Source organism: Ciconia boyciana, chromosome 4 (assembly GCF_034638445.1).
Source record: "Ciconia boyciana chromosome 4, ASM3463844v1, whole genome shotgun sequence".
In the NCBI taxonomy this organism is placed as follows: Eukaryota; Metazoa; Chordata; class Aves; order Ciconiiformes; family Ciconiidae; genus Ciconia; species Ciconia boyciana.
Genome location: NC_132937.1, coordinates 26,686,316 through 26,699,202, shown reverse-complemented (window position 1 = coordinate 26,699,202; position 12,887 = coordinate 26,686,316). Strand labels below are relative to the sequence as shown.

Here is a 12,887-nt window from a genome sequence, read left to right as displayed (position 1 = left end):
CAGAGTTGGGAACACCCAACGGTGCGCGGAGAACTTTTTAGCAGCACAACTCGAAGCCGTGCCCGTGCCGTGAGCGGGTAGGGGCGAGGCGCCGACCACCGCCCGGCGCAAGCCGTGCCCGCCCCGCCGTGCACCCCCCCCGCCCCGCGCCCGCGCCTTACCAAGCGGTCGTGCGGGTGCAGGCTGCAGTAGCTGCTGGACTGGGGGATGTGAGAAGAGTTGCCCAGCATGCCCCCGTACCCGGGCTGGTTCATCCCGCTGGAGGAGCTCCACGGGTCGCTGCTGTGATGGCCATCTGTAACAGAGGAGGGGAACACCGCTGGCCGTCGGCGCCAGACCCTGCAGGACCGCCGGCTCTGTGCCTCTGCAAACTCCATCCTAACGGGGCTACAGGGCTACGCCGCTTCAGCAGAAAGCCGTGTACTTTAATAGAAAGGAAGCTGAACCGAGCAACGGTGAGTGCTCGTGTCATCCTGCAATGCTTCATTACAGTCACATCACTTAGGCTTGAAAGTTTCCTGCTGCTTTATTCCTGCTCTGGCACCATAAACTCAATTCATAAACTCCATTATAACAAATTTCATCAGAGACGAAAGTCTGAACATTGAAACGAAAGACGCTGAAGCCTACAGAACGAGGATGGGCTAACGAGCTTTGGAGAAGCCTCAGCTTGGTAAAGGATCAAGGAATTCCTGAACCTGGAATGTTTCCACATCCAGAAAGTTTTCTGAGTTGTTTTGTTCCTGCTTTTTGTTTGTTTATTTGTTTAAAAAGTGAGTAGCACCCCTTGTATGGTTTCTCCTTTTAGGGATTTCACAGCTTGTGTCGCTGCATCTCCTAAGCACAGCGTTCATCCTTCAAGCCAGTTCACTGCCGAGGTACAACGCACACCAAAGAGTACTGAAAGGGCTCCCCAAATTTTGTCAAGTTAAACAGTTGGTTGCATATCTTGCATTTAACTAGACGCGCTGAAATGGACTTATAATAATGCAGTGAAATGTATTTCCTACTGAAAGAATGCCAATGCGTTAACAAAAAAAAGAAAAAAAAAAAGGTAACTTTTCCATAATGATCAGCAGACCTGAAAGACAGGCACGTGGGCTGGAAAAGTTGCCGGCTTTTTCAAACTACAGGAGTTGCTCTAATAAAAAATTACCATGTCTCACCTACAGCCCTGCCTTATTTATACACTTCAAACACCCTGGCAGCAGCAGCACTTCTAGCATCACCTTCCCATGGCTGTTTGAACACTCAGTTAACTCAGATTTATGTCTTCAATACGAACCTGCGAGAAGATAACACTTAAAATCGCAGAATGGCTAAGCACTACAAAGGGTAAATATTTGATATCATTAGAAGCCTGTTAATCCCCAGCTTTATCGCTCTATAGGAGTTTCATAGCAGGTTGCTCTTTGGGCAGTATTTATTCATGTTTTAAGCCAAGAGCACCGTTTTTTCAGTCACGGTCTATCCTTCCCACCGCTCAGGAAATGGTCCAGATGCAGATCCCCCACCACAGGAGGTGACCGACGGGGTCACGGCTTTGAACGATGTCCTCTTCCCTCCCACGAGGACCCACCAGAGCTGGTGGGGGACCAGCAGAACCCCTCCTCGCAGCACTCGAGCCCCGGACCCGCGACAGGAGGGTCCAGCGGTCCTTGCTGCCCGCGTCCCCGCCGGTCCTGCCTGCTGCCGCTCCTTCGCAGGCCGGCAGCTCGTCCTCCCGCGGCGGCTGCCTAACGGAAACCCAGACACCAGCATCCTCGAATGAAGAGCCGGGGACGTGGCGGAGCTCCGCAGGAGATGGTCCGGTCACCCTGAGACAGGGAGCTGAGCCATCCCTGGGGACGCTGAGCAGCGCCCGTGACCTTCAGGTGGTGGGGACACAAAACTGGGTTGTTGGGTTTTTTCCTAAGGGTGGGAATGGGAAAGTGTATATACGTGTATATAGAATAAAATCCAATCCCTTGCCCTACAAATACTTTAGCCTAGCAGTCCTGCTGTATTAAACAGATTTACTTACCCTTTACTTAGCCTAAGGCAGAGTATATGTAGAAGCGTTTAAAAGCTAATTATTTTGCCCTAAATGTGGCAAAAGATGAGCACCCTAACTGCGTGTGGATCTTTCCGAACTCTAGGAATCTTATTTATTAAGTTATACTGAATTTCATTGTCCTTGCACGTAATCGTTGCGAGAAATACAACATGGCAGCAGCGAATCCGTGAAAACTATTAACCCATCCTCAAATGAGAGAAACGGCTTCGTTTTAAAAAGGTTGCTCTAATTCCATATGCACACAGACAGACATACTTGGAGCACTGTATGCTTGACGCAAGACAAAATCTTTCTCATTAACATAAAACAACAATGCACAAAGTACGCGCACAAATTTGTGTGCGTTTACTATATGCATAATATACGTGCACACGCATGTGCTGGAAAAACACGCTTCAAGAGCCTCAGATGACAAGAGGCTGGCAAGTTATTCATTATGCTGCTTCACTGCAGGATCAAAACAAGATGTGCAGAGGCATAATGGTCAAACGCAGACGTACAGGTCTTCATTTTAATGGTAATGTTACAGACCGCAAGATGATATTCCAGCGCGTCTCGACTACACATAAACCAAAATACATACAGAGAAAATGTATGCAAAATAGATTTCCTTTTGAAAGCGGCGTCTTACCTTGCATGAAGAAGGAGCTAGGAAAAGTGCTGGCTGCTGGTTTTGAGGATGGATAACCTGGTGAATCCCTATTGTAGTCGGCAGTGCTTGCTGACGGGGCATAAACCTAAGGAAAAAAAGACTAATTTAGTATGCCTTTAGCAGGAAGCAGGAAAGAAATATTGAGTTTTTACCTTGCTCAGTATAAATCAGTTCACAACACCACATAATTCTTCTCTCAGAACACAAAAACCTCAGTATATGTGTGACTGGAAAATAAATTTTAAGCTTCAAAAGAAACTCCAGCCTGACATTTTCCAGCTTTAAACAAGGATATTTGCAAGGTATTTGTCAAACTATGTATTTCTGTAAATAAAATGAACAAACAGATGTACATATGTTCTTCCTAGAGCATTACGGAGCTTAAAATAAACAGGAACTTGAAACAACGCTGATTTGCTCCTATGAAAGCGTACAGACTTTACCTACTTAAGAACAAAACTGAAAGCACTGCAAGGAAGTAAAGAACTTTATTTCCCAAACTAAAAAAAAAAAAAAAAAAAGAAATTTAGAAAAACAGCATTATCGAGAACACTGAAAATTACAAACATATCTCGGGATATTAAATTCCCATGGATCAAGCTCTTTCCAGAGAAGCTTGAAAGGACTATTAAAAACCTGGACCTACACAAGACCACCAACACGGCATGTGTACACATCGGGAAAAACTCCTCCTTTCTTAGGACTTATTATATCTGTCTGTGCAATAAACTTAGCACGTGTGCCAAAACACTCATTTACTTATATTTGTTCACTAACGCACCAGAGCTTTCTGCAACTTGCCTTTTAGAAAATCTCTCTTCTATTTCTCGCTTTAGTTTAGTTCAACCAGGACAGCATTTAAAAACAAAACAAAACAAAAAAAATCCCCCCCCCCCCCCCCCCCCCCAGTCCGGGCTGATAAGCGTAATTTATTATTTACGGCGCAATTTATTCCCTCTGCCTGCACGCTCTCTCTATTCCTCCGCGCTTTGTTTCTGCGCTGGAGGTGCCTCTCTCCAGATGGTCAGGAAGACTGAAGCACTGTCATCTCCTTGATGAAAATGGATACCTTCCTGCCTCCATTTTGAAGCAGGCAGCAGATCACAAAATTGGCAGAGCGCCTGCTCCAACGTTCGCAGGCCACAGCGAAAGGGAAGAGAAATCCACCAGCGAAGCACGGCCGCCGGCGGGGCTGGGCAGAGCACCCGGCCCTCCTCCGCCGGCATCCCCAGCCAGGGCAGGGGGAGCAAAGGTCTCATTAAAAAAACCCAAACAACAAAACCAAACCACCCAAAAACAAAAACCAGGGAGCAAAAGGCCGAAGGCTGCGGGATGCTGAGTAACTTTCCCGCACGCCTCGGGGCTCCCAGAGCCCGGGCGAGGAGCGGGGCTGTGGGACGGAGCCGGGCAGCCCGGCATCGCCTCCCCGGGCGGCACAGCAGCTCCGCTGGCTTCGCGAACCTAAATGGCACCCGCCCAGACGCGGCCGACAGCGGCTCGGTGTCCGGGACAAGCCCGATGTTACAAATCAAAGCAAAAGTCTTTTTTTTAATACAGAACGTCTAATACGCCCCAGCCGAGGCCGATGTGGGTTCGCGGTGCTCGGCGTTGGGCGCTCAGGGGACATGCCCCACCGCCTGCGGTGCGGCAGCAGCCAGGCGAGCCCCAGGAAAGCCTGAGGACTATTTGGTCGGGTAAATCAAGAGGCGACGCAGCTCAGCACCCAACCGGCCAAACCAAGCCCCAGCGAAGCCAACAGCCTGCGCCGCGGGGCGGGAGGCACCGGCCGGGACGCGATGACTGCCACCCGCCATGACACTGGTACCATAGGAGTGAACTTTCGACTCATGTGTCAGCATATAACTGGATTAAAAGGTACAAATAGACAGCAAGGAATAGCCAAACCCTGCTGCCTGCCTGCAGGAGGGCGGGCAGGGCCGGCCCTGGCCAGGCAGGGGCACCCGGCTCTGGGGCGTGCTGTGCCGCGCCGGGCTGTGGTTTGGGAGCAGGGCTGCCACGTGCTCTCGCCAGCCGCTGCCGTCCCAGCCTCCGCCGTGACAGCGAGGGCCCGGGATCAGCCCCTGCACGCATGGGTCAGGGCAGGCACCAGCTGCGAGCTGTGACAGCCCAAAGCGTCACCTCTAACATCAGCGCCTTCAGCATCACTGTTTTCAGATCAGCTCTCCCTTGCGGAGGCCGAGCGCTTGCAGAAAGCAAGCTGGCACGGGACGTTGGTGACGGCTTCGAGCTGAGGCCGGGGGCAAAGTCCCTCTTGACCTCGGCCCCTCTGCACCTTGCAAAGACGAGTGCTGTGATTCAGCTAAGGGAAGGGAGGTCGGGGACACAGGCGAGAGGCTTTTCGAAAATCCTGCGAGTTGGGATGAAGGAGAGCTGTGGGAGGCATCAGTCGGCCCAAACCTCCACTCTCTGGTCAGCAGCAGGGTAAGGGGATGCCTCCCCCAAACACCCCTTCCCACCCTGCCCTCTTCCCACTGCTGCTCCCGCACCGGCTTCAAAAATGCTTCATCCAAGTTCCACAGTTACCAGAGGACAGAAAGTGCAGCGTTTTTCAGAAAAGACACCCGAATGCCAGATTTGATGCTGAAAGATTAAAGATGGACAGGTAGGGGAAAAAAAAAAAAGGGTGCTTGAACATACCCTGTGCCCGGACAGAGAGGACGCGAGCGCACGGGTTGGAAAGCAGCAGGGACCTCAAAGGCAGCGTGCTGGCTATGCCGGCGCTTTAATAAAACAGGCGTCGGGCGCTTCTTGCGCTTTCAAACAAAGCGGCGTGCAGGCTGATCGCGGAGCAGCTGCACCGCTCTGGCAGGTCCTGCAGAGTGCAACGGGCGCCTTCACAGAACGGCGTCCCTGCGCCGCGGTGCTCACCGTACAGCTAATTTCTCTCTTCTGCTGTATCGGGATATACTGAACAGCTCGGGGCCTTTCGTGCGGCACGCACCGCGGCCTGGCACGGGGTTTTCTCTCCGGGCTGCACCCACGGAGCGGGGAGGGTCTCCTGGGAAGGGTGGTGCCCACTCCACCCTGCCACGCCCTGCCCCACCCTGCCCCGCCCCTCCAGCACCACCCAGCACCGCCCTGGCCCGACACGGGGTGCCCGTGCCACCGACTTGTGAGAGCAATCGCCCCTCGACCCAGACACGACCACGTCTCGCTCTTCTCTAAGTGGATCCCCGTTGCCCTCGACTTGTTGCGCTCAAGGTTACCAGGCTTGCGTACAAGCTCGATGCGCGTTTCAGAGGAAAAACAGTCAAAATTCTGTGGTTTTAGCTCGCACGGCGAAAAGGTCAGGCGCAGCCACGGCTCTCTTCCCTTCTGCTCGTTTGACGGGTATCCCGCAAAGCGCCCTGGCTGCCGGGGACCTTTCCCAGGGGACAGGTGAGCACCCAGCGGGTGACCTGGGCAGTGATTCCAGCGCATCCCAACTCCCGCACGGGAACAGCGGCTGCCTGGGAAAAATGAGGTGGGCCCTGGCCTGAAAAGAGATGAAGAAAAACCCTCCCGCGTCCCCTGCGATCACTCCCGCTACTCTCGGAGTGATTGCCACCTCTCCCTCTCCTGGCCCAGGGCAGGGACGGTCCCTTCTCGTCCACCTCTCCCCGCGCAGCCCAGCCCTCCCGCTCACGATGGTACACGTTCATCTCGACCTAACGCCTGGTTTTTCCTATATTCCTGCAGCCGTCCAGCCTAACTGCTTTCAGACATGACTTGAGCTCAACAAAAATTGGGCCTGGAAAGGACCCCCTCCCGCTGACGGAAATTTGGCTTTGCACCTCAGCTTTCTGCAGTACCTGCAGAGCGTGAGTTATAAAGGTCTAACGGCTCCCCGTACGCACTGTAAAGAAAACGAGTATGGATTTTACACCTCTTGCTGACTTATTCCCTAATTTATGAGCTTGCTTCGCTTCGTTGCTTGTTGTCAAACCGAACCATAAAGCTGCGGGGTCAGAGCCTCCAAGGCGGGTGCCCGAGCTGCAACTGCCCCCGTGCAGGCGCTGCTCGCCACGCTGACGGGGCTCAATAGGAACAGCCTTCAGAAACAACCCAAGCTGGTCCAGCCAGCACTTCAGTGAATTTACAGAAAGCCATGGTGGCGGTTGAAGCCGCGGCGCTGGCTGGGGACGCCGGTGCAGAGGCAGGGCGCTGCCGTCGGCTCTCACCTGCCTGCAGCTGCAACCCACCCTCCCCGGCAGCACCGGGAGAGGCACCGGGACGAGGTGGCAATGCGGTCTGGGTCAAACGCCTTCGGGGATTTCTCTTTATCGTTCTTTGCGGTTGTATAAAGACAGCGAAGGACGGCTTTGGCACGCACCAGCTCGGGCTCTCCTGGGCACGCAGGTCAGCTTGGAGGTCGAGAAGAGACGGGAATGAAAGCATCGGGAGGAGCAGGGGAGGGCGGACGGAGGCTGGCGGTTGTGAAACGACAGGAAAAATAGCCAGAATAAATGCCAGCTTACAAAGTGTCATGTAACTGGGTGTAACTCTTCCTCGCTAAAGACAGATACTTGATTTATTCTTCTGTTGTTTTTACAGCTGAATTTTCACACAGTGAAAGCCACTGGGCTGAAGCAAACTAACTCATTTTGCTGTGACAGGCTCAGTCATAGGAAGGATTTGAGGAGATGCACGGTAGCTTTTTTAAAAAATCGTGTATTTGCTGAAGACGTGTCACCTATCAGCATCAATATTCATTATTTTCAGATTTTTATCTCAGTGGGATTCTCATGCTATCACGACATCAGCTAAGAGCACACATGGAAATTCCTCTCATGCTAAAATGTGCAGAAGTCTCCAGATTTGTTTCCCTCCGTATCATGGGGACTGCAGTATTTTCAACAGGCAATAAAGAGAGTGTAGGAGACGATCAACTGGATGAACAATGTTCTGACCGGCCCCCGTTCTTTTGGTCATTCTTCCACAAAGCAATGTTTAAAAAAGCAAGAACTGTGTTATTTAATCACATTAATAATCTGTCCAAAAATGTTTGCCAGATAATCTTACAAAGATGGAATTGTGCCGATAACCCCGTCTAAACAGAGACATAAATTATCATGAGTAAGTGTTGATAAAGAAAACAACCCAATAACTTGATCCAGAATAGTGAAAGTAAAAGGGGTTAAATTTATGGCACTGGTAAAAATGTTAATATGCTGTCTCCAAAAAGGCAAAAGAGAGTAAACCGCAGATGTGTACAAGTGACTTTCTGATTTGACAGAAAATATATTATAGATTTAAAGATGTTAATATTCTTAAAAGAGAGCCTGAATTTAGAAAATCACTCTGACTCATGCTGGGAGGTTTGAAGAGATGATGAGTAACGATCTGGGAAAAACACGCCATTCTGTAATATGACATGATGAAAAAATTATCACATTGTTGCCATTTTTGGGAGCCTGCCTGCAAGTTCCAAACACCTTTCCTTCTTCAATTCTTCCGGAAAGCTCGCTTGTCCTGGGAACACGTTTCCAACATCTTGCATTTTTCAGCATTCAAGGACTCGGTGAGCAGAGCTGCCGGTGCGGCAGGCGCTGTCCCAATGCCTCCAGCCGTGCCGAGCCGAGCATCCCTGGCTGCTCGCGGGCTGGATGGACCACACGCTTGCTCTCTGCCCACGGCGCCGTGCTCGAGCCTTGGGGATCCCGAGTCTATCAAATAAAGGATAAACGGCCTCGGAAATGCCTATTAGTAAGTCATCATATTAGCTGTTGAGCGAACTGGGGGTGTGCTGGTCGGTGCTGGCAGGGGCTGGGGCTGAGAAAGCCCAGCTCCACGGGCCAGGGACGCGGCCACCCCTTGCAGACGTCGCCAGCGGGGATGCGCGTACTTGCCAAGTACCGGGAGATGCGTCCAGCACCGAGGCACCACGGGGCAGGCCCTCTCCCCGACCCACCCCGGTCTTCCCATCAGGCTGGCTGGGGCAGCTGGCGGCAGGTCTTTGGAAACCCAGCCCGAGCAAGGGGATGCGAGAGATTGTCTTTTCCCCTTCCGTCTTGGCGCTTCTCCTCAACTCCCTCCGCCTCTCCTCCGCTCTCAGGCACTGGCTATACCCTTGCCAGAAGATTTCGCATTTCCCCTCAGATTAAAACGCGTCTCCGTTTTCCTGCTCTCAAGATGCGCTGTGCGAGGCAGGCTGGACGAGGGGGCATCCCTCCGGCGCGACGGCCGCGTCGGCGCAAGGGGACTCGAGCAACCCCATCGCGGCCTTCGCATGCAAGGTGAAATCAGGAAAAATCTGCTACCTGGCATGCACGGCACAAATGTAAAGCACAGGCTGTAAAACACAATCGTGATTGAGAGCAGCGTATTTCCATAGACGGAGCAATCCACTTAAATAAGTACCTGCTATAAGGAAACATTTGTGAAGAGAATAAACCCATCAATCAGCAGTCCAGAGACTTTAAAATACATGGTGAAACTCCTTGAAAATTAAGATCTCAAGGAGAACATTTATTAAGTTATAAGTGCATTACCAAATGGCAAAGCGTACTGGCTATCAGAGCTGTCAGGAGGAATAAACCCGCTCGCTGGAACAAGCTGCTCCGCATTAGCAGATGTCAGCTTCGCACAGAGGGAAAAAACTCTTTTAAGCGAGTACCTGACCAAGCCGACAGGTCCCTCCGAGCCCGTGGCCCCGGCCACGCGACGCTGCCTCTTCCCACCAACCTCTGCCGTGGAGGGACCCGTTGGCTTCCGCTAACTGGACGGAAGGCGTGCGAGCCGCGGACCGGCCGCTGCCATTCGCGCTCTCGGGTATCACAACTTTCTTGGTCACAACCTGTTGCACGCTCCTGTGGCCGGAGCTGCCCACAGCCGCCTCCGGGCACGGCCGCTCGGTGCCTCTGCGGCCCGGGAACTCCTCGTCCGCACCGGGCCAACGTGAAACCCCGGCAGAGGGGTGCGTGCCGAGAACAGCGCTGCCCCGGGCAGCAGCAGGGTCCCCAGCCAGAGCACGCAGAGGGAAACGCTCTCACCAGCAACACTAAAAAAATGAAATATTGAAAAAAAAAAAAAAATAAAAAAAATCACTATTCCTTCCTTTACAACCACTTGAGGGACACACTCAGCTGCTGTCCTCGCTCCTCCCAGCTCTGCCATCAGAGCAGCGACTGCTCTGCCAGGCTAGGGATGAATTTCCCCAGCTTTCAGTTAAAAAAAAAAATTTTAAAAAAATTAAATTTCTCTACTTTAATATGCACGAGGAGCAGACCCCCCTTTCCGCGGGCTGACCTGCTCCAGGTTTCCAGCAGAAGGGCACTTTTCAAACCGCAGGTCCCTAATTTCGGCCACATGTTGCTGCGGGGGAGCGGGGGGAGAGGAAGAGGAGCGGGGCGCGGGGGCGGCGGGCGCTGATGAAAAGAGCAGCCCCGCCAGTGAAGCACATTACCAGCCCGGCCGGGAAGGGGCCGGAAGGAAAACCCACCCACCTCACCCTGCGTTTATTCTATCAACCTGCAATTGCAGCAATCAAAACCAGATGTCGGCTCTTCCAGATCTTTCTCACAGGACAAACACGCGAAAGGCCTCGGGCCTGGCGTTGCCATCAAATGGTAATTGAGACCAGATGAGCCCCGACACAGCAAAGCACATGCGAGCCACCCCCCGGCCCCGTGAGAGGTATGAAATTGCAGGTCCTGCTGAGCCGTTAAGTGCACGCTGTACCGTGAAAAACAAGTGTACATAGCCGGGGTAACCACCTGTACGGCACGGCCACGGCGGCGGGGCCCGCGGGCGGCAGGGGGCTGCCCGGGGCTCCTGACAAAGGCTGGTTAGCGCCGCGGAAAGCGAGCGCAGGTGCGAGACCGGTCACACGCACGCGGCCCTCCATCGCCTTTGCGGCGCGGCCTTGAATTGAGGCCGGTTCTCCGGCACGCGCCGCGCGTCGTGCACCCGAAACCCCGACTCCGGGCCGCAGGTTGTGCAGCAGGTTTAGTCCCGTGATTAGCTCCTCGCCTGCTGCTCGCGCCTATTAAAAAAACAAACAAACAAACAAAATCTATCAGGCCCTCGCTGCGGGAGGCTCACTGACCGCAGCCTCGTGCTCCTCAGGGAAGGCTTTGCACCGGGGACGTCGGCACGGATGCCCTCCCCGCGCCGGGCTCCTGCAAGCGCAGGTTTCGTGCGGGACCGGCCCGGCGTACACGAAACGTCTCGGTCCCCTCCCGCTGCAGCACAGCCACTGGCCGAGCGCGCCACCGCCCCGCCGGGCCCTGGGTTTCCTCTCGCTCGCACCAACGCCGTCGAGTAGGAACTTGCAAAGGACTGACGTCAACTCAAAAGCCACTACAAAGTGCCAGCTTTACGAACCGCAGCTCGTTTTGAGGTGAAGCGCTGAAATCTGGACCAAACCACCTATTTGCTGCACGCCGGTTGTTCCGCTCCCACCAGGCCGCACTGCTCGCACAAAGAGCTGCCCTACGCGCGGCATACCCTCGACATTAGCTGCCTGACTTTTTTTCCTTATCCCACCCCATATGATCCTCTAAGTCCGCAGATCCTGTTCAGTTGAAATGTCTTCCAGATGGGACTGCTGAATACTGCATCTCGTGAACGCCCAAAGTTAAAAAGGGGTCAACTAAATTAGAGAAAAGAAAAAAAAAATAAAAATTACAACATTATGTCATCCCTGCGCTGTAATACACGCTCTAAAAAAGCAACAATAACATAAATAGACCCGGAGATTTTCTATTCAGGCTCTGATTTCTCTCTGCCGTTTGTCTTTATCACGCAGCTGTCCCGGATCATTACCAAAGCAGCGCGAGAGCCAACGCCAGCCGGGTCGGGAACCGCAGGTGAATTCTGCTCTAACGTGACATCGCTTTCCTGGGACCCCGGACAAGCAGGAGGCAGAGCTCACCAAAGCACAAAGTCCCGCCAAAGCACATCTGTTTCCAACAGGCATTAGGGAAAGAGAAGGAAGAGCGAGAGGAGCAAGAGAGGGAGAACACCAAAGAGGGGCTAAGGAGAGATTGGGAGGTGGCCACCTATGGCAAGAGGAAGCCCCAGGGACGAGGAACGAAGAGAGGAAAGCAAAGCAGAAAGAAAAGCAGAGAAAAATCCATAAGCTAAGTAGCCATGGGCCACAGCGATGGGCGCAGCAGAAGGACCTCAATGGTTTTAAGAGCGTATTACAGAGGGACAAAGCCAAGGGGGATGCCCGGGACCCCTGCCACCACCAGCAGCGAGCCCAGCCAAGATGGGCAGAATCAAAGAGCAGCATCAGACACAAAACCCTGGGCAGAGCTGAGTGACGTGCAGCTGGGCATGGCTTTGCCATCTGGGTTCTTTCTTTCTTTCTTTTTTTTTAAGCCACCAGGTCACCTGGATGTGAGCACGGGAGCATCAGCCTCCGCCGGGTCACAGGGACGGGAGCAGGGGAGGCTTTGAGAACCAGAGACCTGCCCTGACAGCACTCCAGGCCCGAGGGCTTCTGGTCGTGCTTCTCCGAGACACGAGCCTGCCGTCACCAGCCCTGCTGGCGTTCGGAGAATGCACGGGTGAAGGGATGGAAAGACACGCCAGCACAGAAGATGCAACAGAGGCTGTGGAGAAACGAGAAAATCCTGGATTTTGGAGACGCTGACTCCATGAAAGCCAATGAGGAGCTGGCGACTCGGGAGTGGAGGGAAAGAGTTGCCTAACTTACCTGATGTGGGTAAACCACCATGCAACCTCACGGCGAGCACTGGCTAGATCAGCCTCGCTGCGGCGGGGCTCGGGGAAGGACCCCGAGGATGCAGAGGGCAACAGAGAGGAGCAGGAGCCATGTCCAGGAGGAGAAGCAAAAGAGCAAAATCGAGAGGGAGGGGGTAGGAAGAAAGGACAAAGAACCAGGGGTGTGACTGGAGAGATGGGACAAAATCAAAAAATGAAGCCAACGTCCCGCAGTTACCAGGATTTCAACAGTTGCAGACGCTCAGCAAGGCAGAACCAGACCTCCAAAAAGCAATAAAGAGGGAGCAGAGGAAAAAGAGTGGGAAAATAAGAAATAAAAGTGATGATGAAAAGAACAAAGGTGCCACTTGGCTGAGCTCCAGGGGCAGTTTCCATACGTGAATTCTAATTCACATTTCACGTCAGAGAGCATGTTTTTAAGCATTTATTGTTTTAGTAAAGGAGTTCCCAGAAGAGACAGAGAAAAGGAAAAGGACTATTTCACAC

The 12,887-nt window shown here is 53.0% G+C and overlaps 1 protein-coding gene across 14 annotated transcripts in view; it reads right to left on the bottom strand.

The window, feature by feature from the left end:
• Positions 1 to 12,887, bottom strand: part of TCF4 (transcription factor 4) — a 243,023-nt gene that overhangs the window by 41,716 nt on the left and 188,420 nt on the right. For all 14 annotated transcript variants that reach the window (XM_072861043.1, XM_072861048.1, XM_072861046.1 and 11 more), the window contains 2 exons: positions 2,688 to 2,793; positions 162 to 295 (listed from right to left, as the gene is read on the bottom strand). In XM_072861043.1, coding sequence (XP_072717144.1) covers positions 162 to 295; positions 2,688 to 2,793 — 240 coding nt within the window. The remainder of the gene's footprint in view (positions 1 to 161; positions 296 to 2,687; positions 2,794 to 12,887) is intronic.